The 15744-nt window shown below is 47.1% G+C and overlaps 1 protein-coding gene across 1 annotated transcript in view; it reads left to right on the top strand.

Annotated features, from left to right (window-relative positions):
- The window catches only part of ascc3 (activating signal cointegrator 1 complex subunit 3), a 227263-nt gene that overhangs the window by 195209 nt on the left and 16310 nt on the right, over positions 1–15744 (top strand). The window contains exons 29-35 of the mRNA XM_072461519.1: positions 2034–2154; positions 2705–2847; positions 4764–4901; positions 4994–5114; positions 5219–5351; positions 5601–5726; positions 12444–12690. Coding sequence (XP_072317620.1) covers positions 2034–2154; positions 2705–2847; positions 4764–4901; positions 4994–5114; positions 5219–5351; positions 5601–5726; positions 12444–12690 — 1029 coding nt within the window. The remainder of the gene's footprint in view (positions 1–2033; positions 2155–2704; positions 2848–4763; positions 4902–4993; positions 5115–5218; positions 5352–5600; positions 5727–12443; positions 12691–15744) is intronic.

Raw genomic sequence — 15744 nt, 5'->3', positions numbered from 1 at the left:
TTGTACATTTATTACACATTTATTACACATTTACATGTATTACACATTTATTAACACATGTATTACACATTTATTACACATTTATCGAGTCCTCCAGACGCGTTTCTTATCACAGCATTCAGGGTGTCATTATTCACAATCATTATTACGATTCATTTTCATTTGCACACGAAGAGGTTAAACTGGACACTGGACGAAGAGGTTAAACTGGACATTTAAAGACATGTTGTGGTTTAAACTGTAGAACAACGACGTGGCGTGTGTGTTACAGTTACAGCCTGTTTGTTCTGAGCCGGATCTCGACACACACAACATTTACAGCTGCAATAAAAGCTTCTAAAGCCGTCGTCGGGGCCTTTTTCTTGCCAAATAAAGTGATTGCATCCATCAGCGAATCGCACCGTCGACCGCAGACCCCCGCGTCACGCCAACAGTTCATCACCCGCCCGCTTTGATCCCTCCCGAACGCCGGTAACGCCAGCTATTAGGCCGCGCAGATCCTCCACATCGCCGCGTAATCTCCACCCTGGCACCGCTGCCCCATGTCGGGACGCCGCGTTTAAAGTCCAGAGGCGAGCCAGCGTTCCAGGGATACGAAACGCCGTATCCCTGGAACGTTCCGGAGCTAAAGGGAGATTTGTAATAATGCCGCCACTAATCAAAACGAGCATGAAACGCGCTCCCGTTGTTGAGACGGTCTGCAGTCGATATCGTATTCTGCTGACGGCGTTTGTGCGGCGTCCGGGGTTACGCCAGGCTCGGAAATGTCCCGCCGTCTGGCATTAAGAGCGTCGATCTCCACGGAGACGAGCAGTCACGGGTCGGATCTGGATGCGTGTTTTTACAAGGTGAACGAGTGATACGGCAGGTTGAACGCCGCGCCGTGGGAGGTTTACGTCACTCTGCACATCGCCATGGAGACGAGTTTCTCAGACTCGGACAGAAAAGTTCTGTAGTGCGGTTTGGAGAGCGCGGGAATGGGATGTCACGTTGATATTTAGACTTTTTAGTAAGTTAACAGTTATTTTACCGATCGATTAAGCTTGAGATTTTTTTTTTTAATTCATCAATTAGTTATTTTGATTTCGAAAGACCTGTGGGTTCGATATTTTTACTGGGAGCTTAAAGCGCCCCCTACAGGTCGGACAACTCATTGAACTGAAATGCAGTCGAGATATATTTAAAAATTATTTAAACATTTTTTATCACAAAATAGCACATTTTCTAGGTTTATAATTTCACTTCCTGTTTGTATTTGATGACATCACACTAGGACATTACCCAGCAAACACTGGGCCAAAACTCATCTAATGTCACAATTATTTCTTATTTGACAAATTAAAATACATGAGAGCGACTTTATTTTGTTAAATTCATGTTTAAAGTGTCAGAAAAGTTGTTTATTTGTGTAAATTCTGCATAAACTTTGACTGGTCCTGTCATTTTCTACAGATTTTTCAACATTTGCTCCACAAATACCTGCTCGATTGGTGTAAAACTATAATTTATAAGTACAACAGGTATAAACACACCAAAATAAAGTCAAAATTAGAAAATCATAAAAACATGTCATGGGCCCTTTAAACGTTCCTGTTTGTGCTCGACCACATGATAAATACATGTGCAGATAAACTAAAACGTTAACTTTAAAATGTCAGTATTGATGTATTTCTTTTGCATGAGCATCAGTACTTTTGGAGACCTCGGTCAGTATCGATGTGTGAGTATTTGGCGTGATTCCCCCCGTCAGTACCACCGCTGGCCTGTAGGGGGGAAGGACGAGTGAAAACCAGCCGTGCAAACGAGCCGTCTGCCAGATTGTTGGCCCTTTCGCTGGTCTTGTACTTGGCTCACGTCCCGCTCAAACTTTTAATGTGCAAACAAGCGCCCGGTCTCGGCGGGCGTCGCCAAACGGCAGAGGTCAGAGCGACACAGATGGGCGCCACATCACCAGCTGCTCGCCGTAAATCTCTCTTGTTTGTGCTTTCTCCCTTCTGCCCGTCCATACTTTCTCTCTTTTGTGTTTCTAACAGGTGGGATTGTTTAACTTCCGGCCGTCCGTGCGCCCCGTCCCGCTCGAGGTGCACATCCACGGGTTTCCGGGGCAACACTACTGCCCCCGCATGGCCACGATGAACAAGCCCACTTTCCAAGGTGAAACCGAAGACTCCGGCACTTTAACGCGACGCTGAATTGACGTTATGAAAAATGATCTTATGACGCTGTTCCCTCATCAAAAATATGTATCTTCACTCGCGTTAGTTTGCTTCGCTCTGAGCCTCAGAAAACACTCAAATTTACCATATTTTCCGGACTATAAGTGGCACCCGAGTATAAGTCGCACCAGCCCAAAAATGTATAATAGAGAAGAATAAAAACATATATAAGTTGCACTGGAGTATGAAATGCGGTTGCAAGTGTGAAAATAACTAATAATATCACATATAAGTCGCTCCGGAGTATAAGTATATAAGTATAAATATAAGTATAAGTCGCACCCCGGCCAAAACTATGAAAAAAGGTGCAACTTATAGTCCGGAAAATACGGTACCTGTTTTGCAATGTCAAAGGTAGAGCTCGGAAGATCTTCTGTTTTGAATTCCATAAATCGTCGCCAAACTTGTTCGGAGCATGTTTAAGCCGCTTGACCTCGGACGAAGGGAACGTCCGTCATTCCAGATCTAACATTCTTTCTCCCCCGCAGCCATCCGGAGTCACTCTCCCGCCAAACCCGTGCTGATCTTCGTCTCGTCCCGTCGCCAAACTCGACTGACGGCGCTGGACCTGATCGCGTACCTGGCAACGGAGGACAACCCCAAGCAGTGGCTGCACCAGGACGAGCGGGAGGTGGGTGACGTGTTCAGAACGTGGGCGCGCAGCGTAGAGACGGCAGGATACAGGCGTCTATGGCGACGGCGTGTTTGTATCCGCGCGCCTTTGGTCTATTTCCCCACGGTAATTCCTGCTACTGCCACTAGAGTGCGCGCTAACACCAAATCCCCGACGAGAGGAGGGAACGCCTGACTTTTAGGAGGCAAATTGTGATTTTCAGTGCATTAGTTTGAGTTGTAAACAAAGTAAAGATGCTAAAGGGCGTGTCAAAGGCCAATAACGGTACAAATAATAAAAAATCATTCAAATCATACGCCCCTTTTCTCCGTCGCCATCGCCTTTGTTTCCGAACTCTTTGCGCTCTGCTGAGTTTGGCCGAGTTTGCGCCTCTCAAATGCAGGTTTAAGTATAATTTCAGACTCTTCTCCTCCCGTGTCATCCTCCATTATACTCTGTGAATACTCGGGGATCGGGTCGAGAAAAAGAGCCAAGAAATCATCCGAAAACAAGTCTAAGATTGTTTCAAATCGCTTCTATTATCTGAGAAAGTAGCATCTCCTCAGCCATTTTTATCAAGCCTCATTAGCCCTTCGTATCCAATTAAAACATGTATACTGTAATAAGTAAATAATTGTATAAATTCACAATAAAATAACAAAAAATGTCTTGTATTTTTTTATTTTTTTGCCGTATTGATACTTGTTCACGTTGTGGTTTTAGCGTCGCTGGAGATCTTGGCGCGATTCGTTCGAAACACTAGACTAAGTCATGGCAAAGCCCCATTGTTTTTGTAGCCGCACAATAGCTGCGTTCTCTTCTTCTGTTTGCAATTATTCTTCGCGGAAAACGAGTGGAAATCTCTCAGCGCCGCAGTCATCACCTTCTCTGTTTACCCAGGCCGTCCCAGCCCCGAATCAGATCCTCTTCTCTCCGGAGCCTTAAGCACACTGTCCCGACGCACACTTTGCCTCTCCGAACCTCAGATTGTCCCGTCTCAATCCGTCTCAATCCGTCTCAATCCGTCTCAATGCAAATACGAGTTATCGCCTGCTCTCCCGCTCCTCTGCCCTATCGTCATCACCAGTGGAGCCAGAACGATGCGCTAATTCACTCGTATTTCACTCACCGGGAGATGGAAGCTAGATTGTGTTGATGTTTTTTTCGGTTAAAGGTGCTTTTATTGCTAGTGGAAGTAGAGCTTGAAGAGCGAGCGATCTCACAGCGAGTGTCAGGAGACAGAGGAGCAGAAGTGGGTCAAGATGTAGTTTTAGAGCTGGGTCAAGATGTAGTTTTAGAGATGGGTCAAGATATACTTTTAGAGATGGGTCAAGATGTACTTTTAGAGATGGGTCAAGATATACTTTTAGAGATGGGTCAAGATATACTTTTAGAGATGGGTCAAGATGTACTTTTAGAGATGGGTCAAGATATACTTTCAGAGATGGGTCAAGATATACTTTTAGAGCTGGGTCAAGATGTACTTTTAGAGATGGGTCAAGATATACTTTCAGAGATGGGTCAAGATATACTTTTAGAGCTGGGTCAAGATGTACTTTTAGAGATGGTCAAGATGTACTTTTAGAGATGGTCAAGATATACTTTTAGAGATGTCAAGATATACTTTTAGAGATGGTCAAGATATACTTTTAGAGATGGTCAAGATATACTTTTAGAGATGTCAAGATATACTTTTAGAGATGGTCAAGATATAATTTTAGAGATGGTCAAGATATACTTTTAGCGATGGTCAAGATATACTTTTAGAGATGGGTCAAGATATAGTGTGTTTTAGAGATGGGTCAAGATATAGTTTTAGAGATGGTCAAGATATACTTTTAGAGATTGATCAAGATATCGTTTTAGAGATGGGTCAGAATATAATTTTAGCGATGGGTCAGAATAATTGTTCTGTTTGCTGTTCTTCTCTGCAGATTGAGGCCATCATTGACACAGTGCGAGACTCTAACCTGAAGCTGACGCTGGCCTTCGGGATCGGGATGCACCACGCCGGACTTCACGAGCGCGACAGGAAGACGGTGGAGGAGCTGTTTGTCAACTGCAAAATACAGGTCCAAACACACTTGATTATGGAGCGCAGGCCGCCACGGTCCAGGGAAACCACAAAATGTTAATGACATGTTTTTTACTGCCGTGTTTCCAGGTGTTAATCGCCACCAGCACGTTGGCCTGGGGCGTGAACTTCCCCGCCCACCTCGTCGTCGTGAAGGGAACGGAATATTTTGACGGGAAATCGCGGCGCTACGTGGACTACCCCATCACTGGTAAGCGCGTGCGAGTGTGCAAGAGTGTGAGTTTTAGCGTGTGTGTGAGCGTCTGAGCGTGTCTGTGGCCGGAGGATTCAGACCGTCGTGTTTGTCCTTTGCAGATGTTTTGCAGATGATGGGACGAGCGGGTCGACCTCAGTTCGACGACCAGGGCAAAGCCGTGATCCTGGTGCACGACATAAAGAAAGACTTCTATAAGAAATTCCTCTACGAACCGTTCCCCGTCGAGTCCAGGTACAAAACAGAGCCTCCACTGAACACGAGTTATGGTTTTATCATTCAGTTCAGTCATGTGTTTAGAAGAGTGTACTGATTTATCAAAGACATTATCTCTGTGGTCAGGGCCATGTTTCTGCTTTTCTGTGACTGAAGCAGCGCTGTGCAGTTCAGCAAAATCATCCCATTAATAGTGTTTTTAATTATGGACAATGTGGGAAATAATAATAATTGTGAAATGAAGATGTATTATGTTTGCTCCCGTAGCCTCCTCAGCGTTCTCTCCGACCATCTGAACGCTGAAATCGCCGCTGGGACGATCTCCTCCAAACAGGACGCCATGGACTACATCACATGGACCTACTTCTTCAGACGCCTCGTGATGAACCCCAGGTGAGACGAGAGGAAGAGAGGGGAGAGAGGAGGGAGAGAGGAGGTGAGGAAGAGAGGGGAGAGGAGGTGAGGAAGAGAGGGGAGAGGAGGTGAGGAAGAGAGGGGAGAGGAGGGAGGGAGGACAGAGAGAGGGGAGAGAGGAGGTGAGGGAGAGAGAGGAGAGAGGAGGTGAGGAAGGACAGAGAGGGGGGAGAGGAAGTGAGGAAGGACAGAGAGAGGGGAGAGGAGGTGAGGAAGGACAGAGAGAGGGGAGAGGAGGTGAGGAAGGACAGAGAGAGGGGAGAGGAAGTGAGGAAGGACAGAGAGAGGGGAGAGGAGGTGAGGGGAGAGGAGGTGAGGAAGAGAGGGGAGAGGAGGGAGGGAGGACAGAGAGAGGGGAGAGAGGAGGTGAGGGAGAGAGAGGAGAGAGGAGGTGAGGAAGGACAGAGAGGGGGGAGAGGAAGTGAGGAAGGACAGAGAGAGGGGAGAGGAGGTGAGGAAGGACAGAGAGAGGGGAGAGGAGGTGAGGGGAGAGGAGGTGAGGAAGAGAGGGGAGAGGAGGGAGGGAGGACAGAGAGAGGGGAGAGGAGGTGAGGGGAGAGGAGGTGAGGAAGAGAGGGGAGAGGAGGGAGGGAGGACAGAGAGAGGGGAGAGGAGGTGAGGAAGGACAGAGAGGGGGGAGAGGAAGTGAGGAAGGACAGAGAGAGGGGAGAGGAGGTGAGGAAGGACAGAGAGAGGGGAGAGGAGGTGAGGGGAGAGGAGGTGAGGAAGATAGGGGAGAGGAGGGAGGGAGGACAGAGAGAGGGGAGAGAGGAGGTGAGGGAGAGAGGGGAGAGAGAGAGGAGAGGAGGTGAGGAAGGACAGAGAGGGGGGAGAGGGGGTGAGGAAGGGGAGAGGAGGTGAGGAAGGACAGAGAGAGAGAAGTGTTGTAACATCTGGAGGAGGCTTGTATTGATTGAGGGTGATCCAGCTGTGAGACATTTACACGGCTGTCAGAGGCACACACACACACACACACACACACACACACATAGAAACATACACACACACACACACACACACATAGAAACATACACACACACTGACACACACACACACACACATAGAAACATACACACACACACACACACACACTGACACACACACACACATAGAAACATACACACACACACATAGAAACACACACACACACAGAGAGAGGGTCTGAAAAATGTTGGAGGAAAAAAAATCTGTTCACGCTGCCATGGAAACATCAGATCTACATACTGTTCTATAACTGTTATATGACTGTTCTATAACTGTTATATGACTGTTCTATAACTGTTTTATGGCTGTTGTATGACTGTTGTATGACTGTTGTATGACTGTTGTATGACTGTTGTATGACTGTTGTATGGCTGTTGTATGACTGTTGTATGGCTGTTGTATGGCTGTTGTATGACTGTTGTATGGCTGTTGTATGGCTGTTGTATGACTGTTGTATGGCTGTTGTATGGCTGTTGTATGGCTGTTGTATGACTGTTGTATGACTGTTGTATGACTGTTGTATGGCTGTTGTATGACTGTTGTATGACTGTTGTATGGCTGTTGTATGACTGTTGTATGACTGTTGTATGGCTGTTGTATGACTGTTGTATGACTGTTGTATGACTGTTGTATGGCTGTTGTATGGCTGTTGTATGACTGTTGTATGACTGTTGTATGGCTGTTGTATGACTGTTGTATGACTGTTGTATGGCTGTTGTATGACTGTTGTATGACTGTTGTATGGCTGTTGTATGGCTGTTGTATGACTGTTGTATGACTGTTGTATGGCTGTTGTATGACTGTTGTATGACTGTTGTATGGCTGTTGTATGACTGTTGTATGACTGTTGTATGGCTGTTGTATGACTGTTGTATGACTGTTGTATGACTGTTGTATGTAGATCTGATGAAGACATTTTATGTTTTACTTATCCTGAGTTCTTTATGGTCCTACCCAGCCCTGCTTTTTTTTTCTTATTGTTTTTATGTATTTTATTAATCTATTTCTATTAGTAGTATTTTATGTTTTTATTTATTTCATTATTATTCTTATTATATTTTTCTTTACATCGGTCAGTTTTTTTTTCATAAAATGTTTTTTCTGTAAAAAAAAAAAAGTAACTTAAAAAAAAAGAAATGAAACATCAGATCTTCGACTTTTATCAGAAAGTTGATTTTCATAAAGTTGATCACAAACATAAACATAACACAACATTTCACTGTTGTTTGGTCTCAATAATCGTGAATAACGGTTAAATCGTGATGTTTTTTCTCACATTTACATCAGCGTTTCCCTCAGAATCCTCTGGTCTTCCTTCAGTCCAAACTGATGAAGTCTTTTTCACACTTGTGCGTATGATTCAGACGCTTTAATCCTTCTGGACTGAACGCGCTCAGACTGATATGTTCTGAGAGCGCTGCGCCCGGAGGCTGGACTGAACGCGCTCAGACTGATATGTTCTGCAGAGCACTGCGCCCAGAGGCTGGACTGTGCCAGGCGCAAATATTATGAGCTAATAGAGATTATGTTTGATTACACGTGTGCGCAGCCGCCTCATGTGGGAACTCTTTACTCTCTTCTCCTCATCCTGCACTTTTTCCCCCTCTCGCCGCTAAAAACGTGGAAACCATTTCGGCCACTGCTTTGGCTTGTTTCACGTGAGAGGAGCGGTGCAACCTGGGAAGCATTTGTGTGGAAAAAAGAGAAAAACGCTGAAAAGGCTGTTTGTTTTCAGCTGTTTGACTCAGTTTTATTGTGAAGATTAGCTACAAACACGAGTAAAAACACACAAGACGCACTTCAGAGCGAGTAAAAACACACGTGACGCACTTCAGAGCGAGTAAAAACACACGTGACGCAGTTCAGAGCGAGTAAAAACACACGAGACGCACTTCAGAGCGAGTAAAAACACACGAGACGCACTTCAGAGCGAGTAAAAACATACGAGACGCACTTCAGAGCAAGTAAAAACACACAAGACGCACTTCAGAGCGAGTAAAAACACACGAGACGCACTTCAGAGCGAGTAAAAACACACGAGACGCACTTCAGAGCGAGTAAAAACACACGAGACGCGCTTCAGAGCAAGTAAAAACACACAAGACGCACTTCAGAGCGAGTAAAAACACACGAGACGCACTTCAGAGTGAGTAAAAACACACAAGACGCACTTAAGAGCGAGTAAAACCACACGAGACGCACTTCAGAGTGAGTAAAAACACACGAGACGCACTTCAGAGTGAGTAAAGACACACGAGACGCACTTCAGAGCGAGTAAAAACACACGAGACGCACTTCAGAGCGAGTAAAAACACACGAGACGCACTTCAGAGTGAGTAAAAACACACGAGACGCACTTCAGAGTGAGTAAAAACACACGAGACGCACTTCAGAGTGAGTAAAAACACACGAGACGCACTTCAGAGTGAGTAAAGACACACGAGACGCACTTTAGAGCGAGTAAAAACACACGAGACGCACTTCAGAGTGAGTAAAAACACACGAGACGCACTTCAGAGTGAGTAAAAACACACAAGACGCGCGTCAGAGCGAGTAAAAACACACGAGACGCACTTCAGAGCGAGTAAAAACACACAAGACGCGCGTCAGAGCGAGTAAAAACACACGAGACGCACTTTAGAGCGAGTAAAAACACACGAGACGCACTTCAGAGTGAGTAAAAACACACAAGACGCACTTCAGTCAGAGCAAGTAAAAACACACGAGACGCACTTCAGAGCGAGTAAAAACACACAAGACGCACTTCAGAGTGAGTAAAAACACACAAGACGCGCTTCAGAGCGAGTAAAAACACACGAGACGCACTTCAGAGCGAGTAAAAACACACGAGACGCACTTCAGAGCGAGTAAAAACACACGAGACGCACTTCAGAGTGAGTAAAAACACACAAGACGCACTTCAGTCAGAGCAAGTAAAAACACACGAGACGCACTTCAGAGCGAGTAAAAACACACGAGACGCACTTCAGAGCGAGTAAAAACACACAAGACGCGCTTCAGAGCGAGTAAAAACACACGAGACGCACTTCAGAGCGAGTAAAAACACACGAGACTCACTTCAGAGCGAGTAAAAACACAAAACACACGAGACGCACTTCAGAGCGAGTAAATACACACGAGACGCACTTCAGAGCGAGTAAAGACACACAAGACGCACTTCAGAGCAAGTAAAAACACACGAGACGCACTTCAGAGCGAGTAAAAACACAAGACGCACTTCAGAGCGAGTAAAAACACACGAGACGCACTTCAGAGCGAGTAAAAACACACAAGACGCACTTCAGAGCGAGTAAAGACACACGAGACGCACTTCAGAGCGAGTAAAGACACACGAGACGCACTTTAGAGTGAGTAAAAACACACAAGACGCACTTCAGAGCGAGTAAAAACACACTCAGAGCGAGTAAAAACACACGAGACGCACTTCAGAGCGAGTAAAAACACACAAGACGCACTTCAGAGCGAGTAAAAACACACGAGACGCACTTCAGAGCGAGTAAAAACAGACGAGATGCACTTCAGAGCGAGTAAAAACACACGAGACGCACCTCAGAGCGAGTAAAAACACACAAGAAGCACTTCAGAGCGAGTAAAAACACACAAGACGCACTTCAGAGTGAGTAAAAACACACAAGACGCACTTCAGAGCGAGTAAAAACACACGAGACGCACTTCAGAGCGAGTAAAAACACAAAACACACGAGACGCACTTTAGAGTGAGTAAAAACACACAAGACGCACTTCAGAGCGAGTAAAAACACACTCAGAGCGAGTAAAAACACACGAGACGCACTTCAGAGCGAGTAAAAACACACTCAGAGTGAGTAAAAACACACAAGACGCACTTCAGAGCGAGTAAAAACACACGAGACGCACTTCAGAGCGAGTAAAAACAGACGAGACGCACTTCAGAGCGAGTAAAAACACACGAGACGCACTTCAGAGCGAGTAAAAACACACGAGACGCACTTCAGAGCGAGTAAATACACACGAGACGCACTTCAGAGCGAGTAAAAACACACGAGACGCACTTCAGAGCGAATAAAAACACATGAGATGCACTTCAGAGTGAGTAAAAACACACAAGACGCACTTCAGAGCGAGTAAAAACACACGAGAAGCACTTCAGAGCGAGTAAAAACACACGAGACCTACTTCAGAGTGAGTAAAAACACACGAGACGCACTTCAGAGCGAGTAAAAACACAAAACACACGAGACGCACTTCAGAGCGAGTAAAAACACACTCAGAGCGAGTAAAAACACACGAGACGCACTTCAGAGCGAGTAAAAACATACTCAGAGTGAGTAAAAACACTCGAGACGCACTTCAGAGCGAGTAAAAACACACTCAGAGCGAGTAAAAACACACGAGACGCACTTCAGAGCGAGTAAATACACACTCAGAGTGAGTAAAAACACACGAGACGCACTTCAGAGCGAGTAAAAACACACAAGACGCACTTCAGAGTGAGTAAAAACACACAAGACGCACTTCAGAGCGAGTAAAAACACACGAGACGCACTTCAGAGCGAGTAAAAACACAAAACACACGAGACGCACTTTAGAGTGAGTAAAAACACACAAGACGCACTTCAGAGCGAGTAAAAACACACTCAGAGCGAGTAAAAACACACGAGACGCACTTCAGAGCGAGTAAAAACACACTCGGAGTGAGTAAAAACACACAAGACGCACTTCAGAGCGAGTAAAAACACACGAGACGCACTTCAGAGCGAGTAAAAACAGACGAGACGCACTTCAGAGCGAGTAAAAACACACGAGACGCACTTCAGAGCGAGTAAAAACACACGAGACGCACTTCAGAGCGAGTAAATACACACTCAGAGTGAGTAAAAACACACGAGACGCTCTTCAGAGCGAGTAAAAACACACGAGACGCACTTCAGAGCGAGTAAAAACACACGAGACGCACTTCAGAGCGAGTAAAAACACACGAGACGCACTTCAGAGCGAGTAAAAACACAAAACACACGAGACGCACTTCAGAGCGAGTAAAAACACACTCAGAGCGAGTAAAAACACACGAGACGCACTTCAGAGCGAGTAAAAACACACTCAGAGTGAGTAAAAACACACGAGACGCACTTCAGAGCGAGTAAAAACACACTCAGAGCGAGTAAAAACACACGAGACGCACTTCAGAGCGAGTAAATACACACTCAGAGTGAGTAAAAACACACGAGACGCACTTCAGAGCGAGTAAAAACACACAAGACGCACTTCAGAGTGAGTAAAAACACACAAGACGCACTTCAGAGCAAGTAAAAACACACGAGACGCACTTCAGAGTGAGTAAAAACACACGAGACGCACTTCAGAGCGAGTAAAAACACACGAGACGCACTTCAGAGCGAGTAAAAACACACGAGACGCACTTCAGAGCGAGTAAAAACACACGAGACGCACTTCAGAGCGAGTAAAAACACACGAGACGCACTTCAGAGCGAGTAAAAACACACAAGACGCACTTCAGAGCGAGTAAAGACACACGAGACGCACTTCCAAATACCTGCTGGATTATAAAACTATAATTTATAACAGGTATAAACACACCAAATAAAGTCAACATTAGAACATGGTAAAAACCTGTCAGAGACTTTCCGCTCGTTTTGTCGTTTTTGTCCAGTTTTAATGTCCGGGATTGTTTCTTTTGTCCCTCTTTTACAGTTACTACAACCTGGAGGACGTCAGCCACGAGTCCATCAACAAGTATCTGTCCACTCTGGTGGAGAGAAGCCTGCGAGACCTGGAGTGTTCCTACTGCATCGAAGTCAAGGAGGACGACCGCGCCATCGAGCCCATGACCTACGGGCGCATCTCCTCCTACTATTACCTCAGACATCAGACCGTCCGGATGTTCAAGGAGCGTCTGAGGGCGGAGCTTCCCGTGGAGGAGCTGCTGTCCGTGCTCACCGTGAGTTTGCATTCCAAAACGCCGCTGAAATGAAGCTGAAAACGGCAGAAATATCACCTCGTAGTGTCGTTTATGCCAGGCGTTTACCGTATTGTCCGGAGTATAAGTCGCACCAGCCAAAAAATGCAGAATAGAAAAATAAAAACATATTTAAGTCGCACTGGAGTATAAGTCGCACTGGAGTATAAGTCGCACTGGAGTATAAGTCGCACTAGAGTATAAGTCGCACTGGAGTATAAGTCGCACTAGAGTATAAGTCGCACTAGAGTATAATTCGCGCTGAAGTATAAGTCGCTCTGGAGTATAAGTCGCACTGGAGTATAAGTCGCACTGGAGTATAAGTCGCTCTGGAGTATAAGTCGCACTGAAGTATAAGTCGCACTGGAGTATAAGTCGCACTGGAGTATAAGTCGCACTGGAGTATAAGTCGCACTGGAGTATAAGTCGCACTGGAGTATAAGTCGCACAATAGAGAAGAATTAGTTTGACCCCAAATCACTAAATCCATTGAATTCTTCTTCCTCTGTGTCACTTCTAAACAACTCCACAAACTCCAGAGGAAGAGGAAGTGCAGATTCTTCTTCTGCGTCGCTTAGAGCCTTGAGCGCCCTCTTGTGGTTGTGAAAATAACAAATGATATCACAAGTTGCTCTGGAGTATAAATCGCACCCCGGCCAAAACTATGAAAAAAGGTGCGACTTATAGTCAGAAAAATACGGTAGTCGACTACTTATTTTATTGGTATTACATGGATTTATTTGGAGAAGACGTGGAGTGATTTAGCTGGAGTTTCAAGAGTCAATCAGAAGATTATTATGAAACAGATAAATGTGTTTTTTTCCAGTGCGTTATGTTTATGTCGTTTATTTGTTGATTTATTCCTATTTTAATCGACGAATCAATGCATCAAGCAACAATTAGAGACAATTACACTCATTTTCACCCCAGGTTTTAGACTTTTCTCGTTGTTTATAAGTTGATTTTATTCTTGTGACTTAAGTTTATGTAATGAGACGTCGCCGTGGCGATACCGTGCTATATTCCGTGCTGTGCTATAACAGTTTTAATGGAAGTTATTGGTTTGGTTCAGTCCTTTTTCTTGCGTAACGACTCGTTTATTGCACTCGGTCGAGCCATTGCCTCGGCGCTCTCATCATTAACCGCTCGTTCTTCCCCGATTTGAACTTTGACCCTCGCACGTGTCACCTCGAGGTCGCCCGGAGCCGGCTACCGATTGGACGACTCGACCTCGGAGTCACACTCGCCACCTGACGAGCTAACATAAGAGCATAAGAGCGTCACGCAGGTTTTCCACGGAATACCAATGGATATTTTTGGTCAGTTGCCGTGGCGATGTGTTAATTGCTAACACAGACGTGTGTATCTAGTGAGCCTTTACCATAAAACCGCTCAAACGCTTCACCAGATCTGGTAAAAGTGCAGTTTCCGGCGTGATTCTGGACGATCGTTGGCGCCGTTATTCCGATGCTTCTTCTCGCGCTGTAACGACTTTAACATGCGGCGAGTCTCATTGTTCTTCCCTTACACACACGAGCTGTCAGTCACACTCAAGGCCCCTGACACTCTCCCCCCTCTCTCCCCCCTCTCTCCCTCCTCTCTCCTCCCTCTCTGCTCCTCTCTCCTCCCTCTCTGCTCCTCTCTCCTCCCTCTCTCCTCCTTCTCTCCCTCCTCTCTCCTCCTTCTCTCCTCTCCCCTCCCTCTCTCCCTCCTCTAACCCCTCACTCCTCCTTCTCTCCCCCCTCTCTCCTCCCCTCTCCCTCCTCTCCCCTCCTTCTCTCCTCTCCCCTCCCTCTCTCCTTCCTCTCTCCTCCCTCTCTCCTCGTTCCCTCCTCCCTCTCTCCTCTCTCTTTTCCCCTCTCTCCTGCCTCTCCTCCCTCTCTCCTCCCCTCCTCCTCTCTCCTCCCTCTTTCCCTTCTCTCCTCCCTCTTTCCCCTCTCTCCCCCCTCTCTCCACCCGCTCTCCTGCCTCTCCTCCTCCCTCTCCTCCTTCTCTCCTCTCCTCCTCCTCTCTCCTCCCTCTCTCCTCCTTCTCTCCTCTCCTCCTCCTCTCTCCTCCCTCTCTCCTCGTTCTCTCCTCCCTCTCTCCTCTCTCTTTTCCCCTCTCTCCTCCCTCTCTCCTCCCTCTCCTCCCCCCTCCTCTCTCCTCCCTCTTTCCCCTCTCTCCTCCTCTCTTTACCCTCTCTCCCCCCTCTCCTCCTCCCTCTCCTCCTCTCTCCTCCCTCTCTTTCCCCTCTCTCCTCCTCTCTTTACCCTCTCTCCCCCCTCTCTCCTCCTCCCTCTCCTCCTCTCTCTCCTCCTCTCTCCTCCCTCTCTTTCCCCTCTCTCCTCCTCTCTTTACCCTCTCTCCCCCCTCTCTCCTCCTCCCTCTCTCCCTCCTCTCTCCCCCCTCTCTCCCCCTCCCTCTCCTCCCTCTCTCCTCTCGCTCTCCTCCCTCTCCTCCTCTCTCCTCCCTCTCCTCCTCCCTCTCCTCCTCTCTCCTCCCTCTCTCCTCTCTCTATCCACCCTCTCCTCTCTCTCTCCCCCCTCTCCTCCTCCCTCTCTCCCTCCTCTCTCCCCCCCTCTCCTCTCGCTCTCCTCCCTCTCCTCCTCTCTCCTCCCTCTCACCCTCCTCTCTCCTCCCTCTCCTCCTCCCTCTCCTCCTCTCTCCTCCCTCTCTCCTCCTCTCTCCTCCCTTTCACCCTCCTCTCTCCTCCCTCTCCTCCTCCCTCTCCTCCTCTCTCCTCCCTCTCTCCTCTCTCTCTCCACCCTCTCTCTCTTCTCCTCTCTCCTCCCTCTCACCCTCCTCTCTCCTCCCTCTCCTCCTCCCTCTCCTCCTCTCTCCTCCTCTCTCCTCCCTCTCTCCTCTCTCTCTCCACCCTCTCCTCTCTCTCTCCTCCTCTCTCCTCCCTCTCTCCCTCCTCTCTCCTCCCTCTCCTTCCACTCCCCCGCCCTCTCTCACTCACACAAAACCCTGACACGCTCCTCCACTTTGGGCCTAATTGTGGCGTTGTTCGCTAACAGCATGGCCACGCCTCCCGCCTCCTGTTCTGCCTCC

This window comes from Eucyclogobius newberryi, unplaced genomic scaffold (assembly GCF_026437365.1).
Source record: "Eucyclogobius newberryi isolate DKJ021-1_F unplaced genomic scaffold, fEucNew1.0.hap1 SCAF_3, whole genome shotgun sequence".
Classification (NCBI taxonomy): domain Eukaryota; kingdom Metazoa; phylum Chordata; class Actinopteri; order Gobiiformes; family Gobiidae; genus Eucyclogobius; species Eucyclogobius newberryi.
Note: the sequence above shows the minus strand (reverse complement) of the source record. Positions and strands in the feature narration are given on the sequence as shown.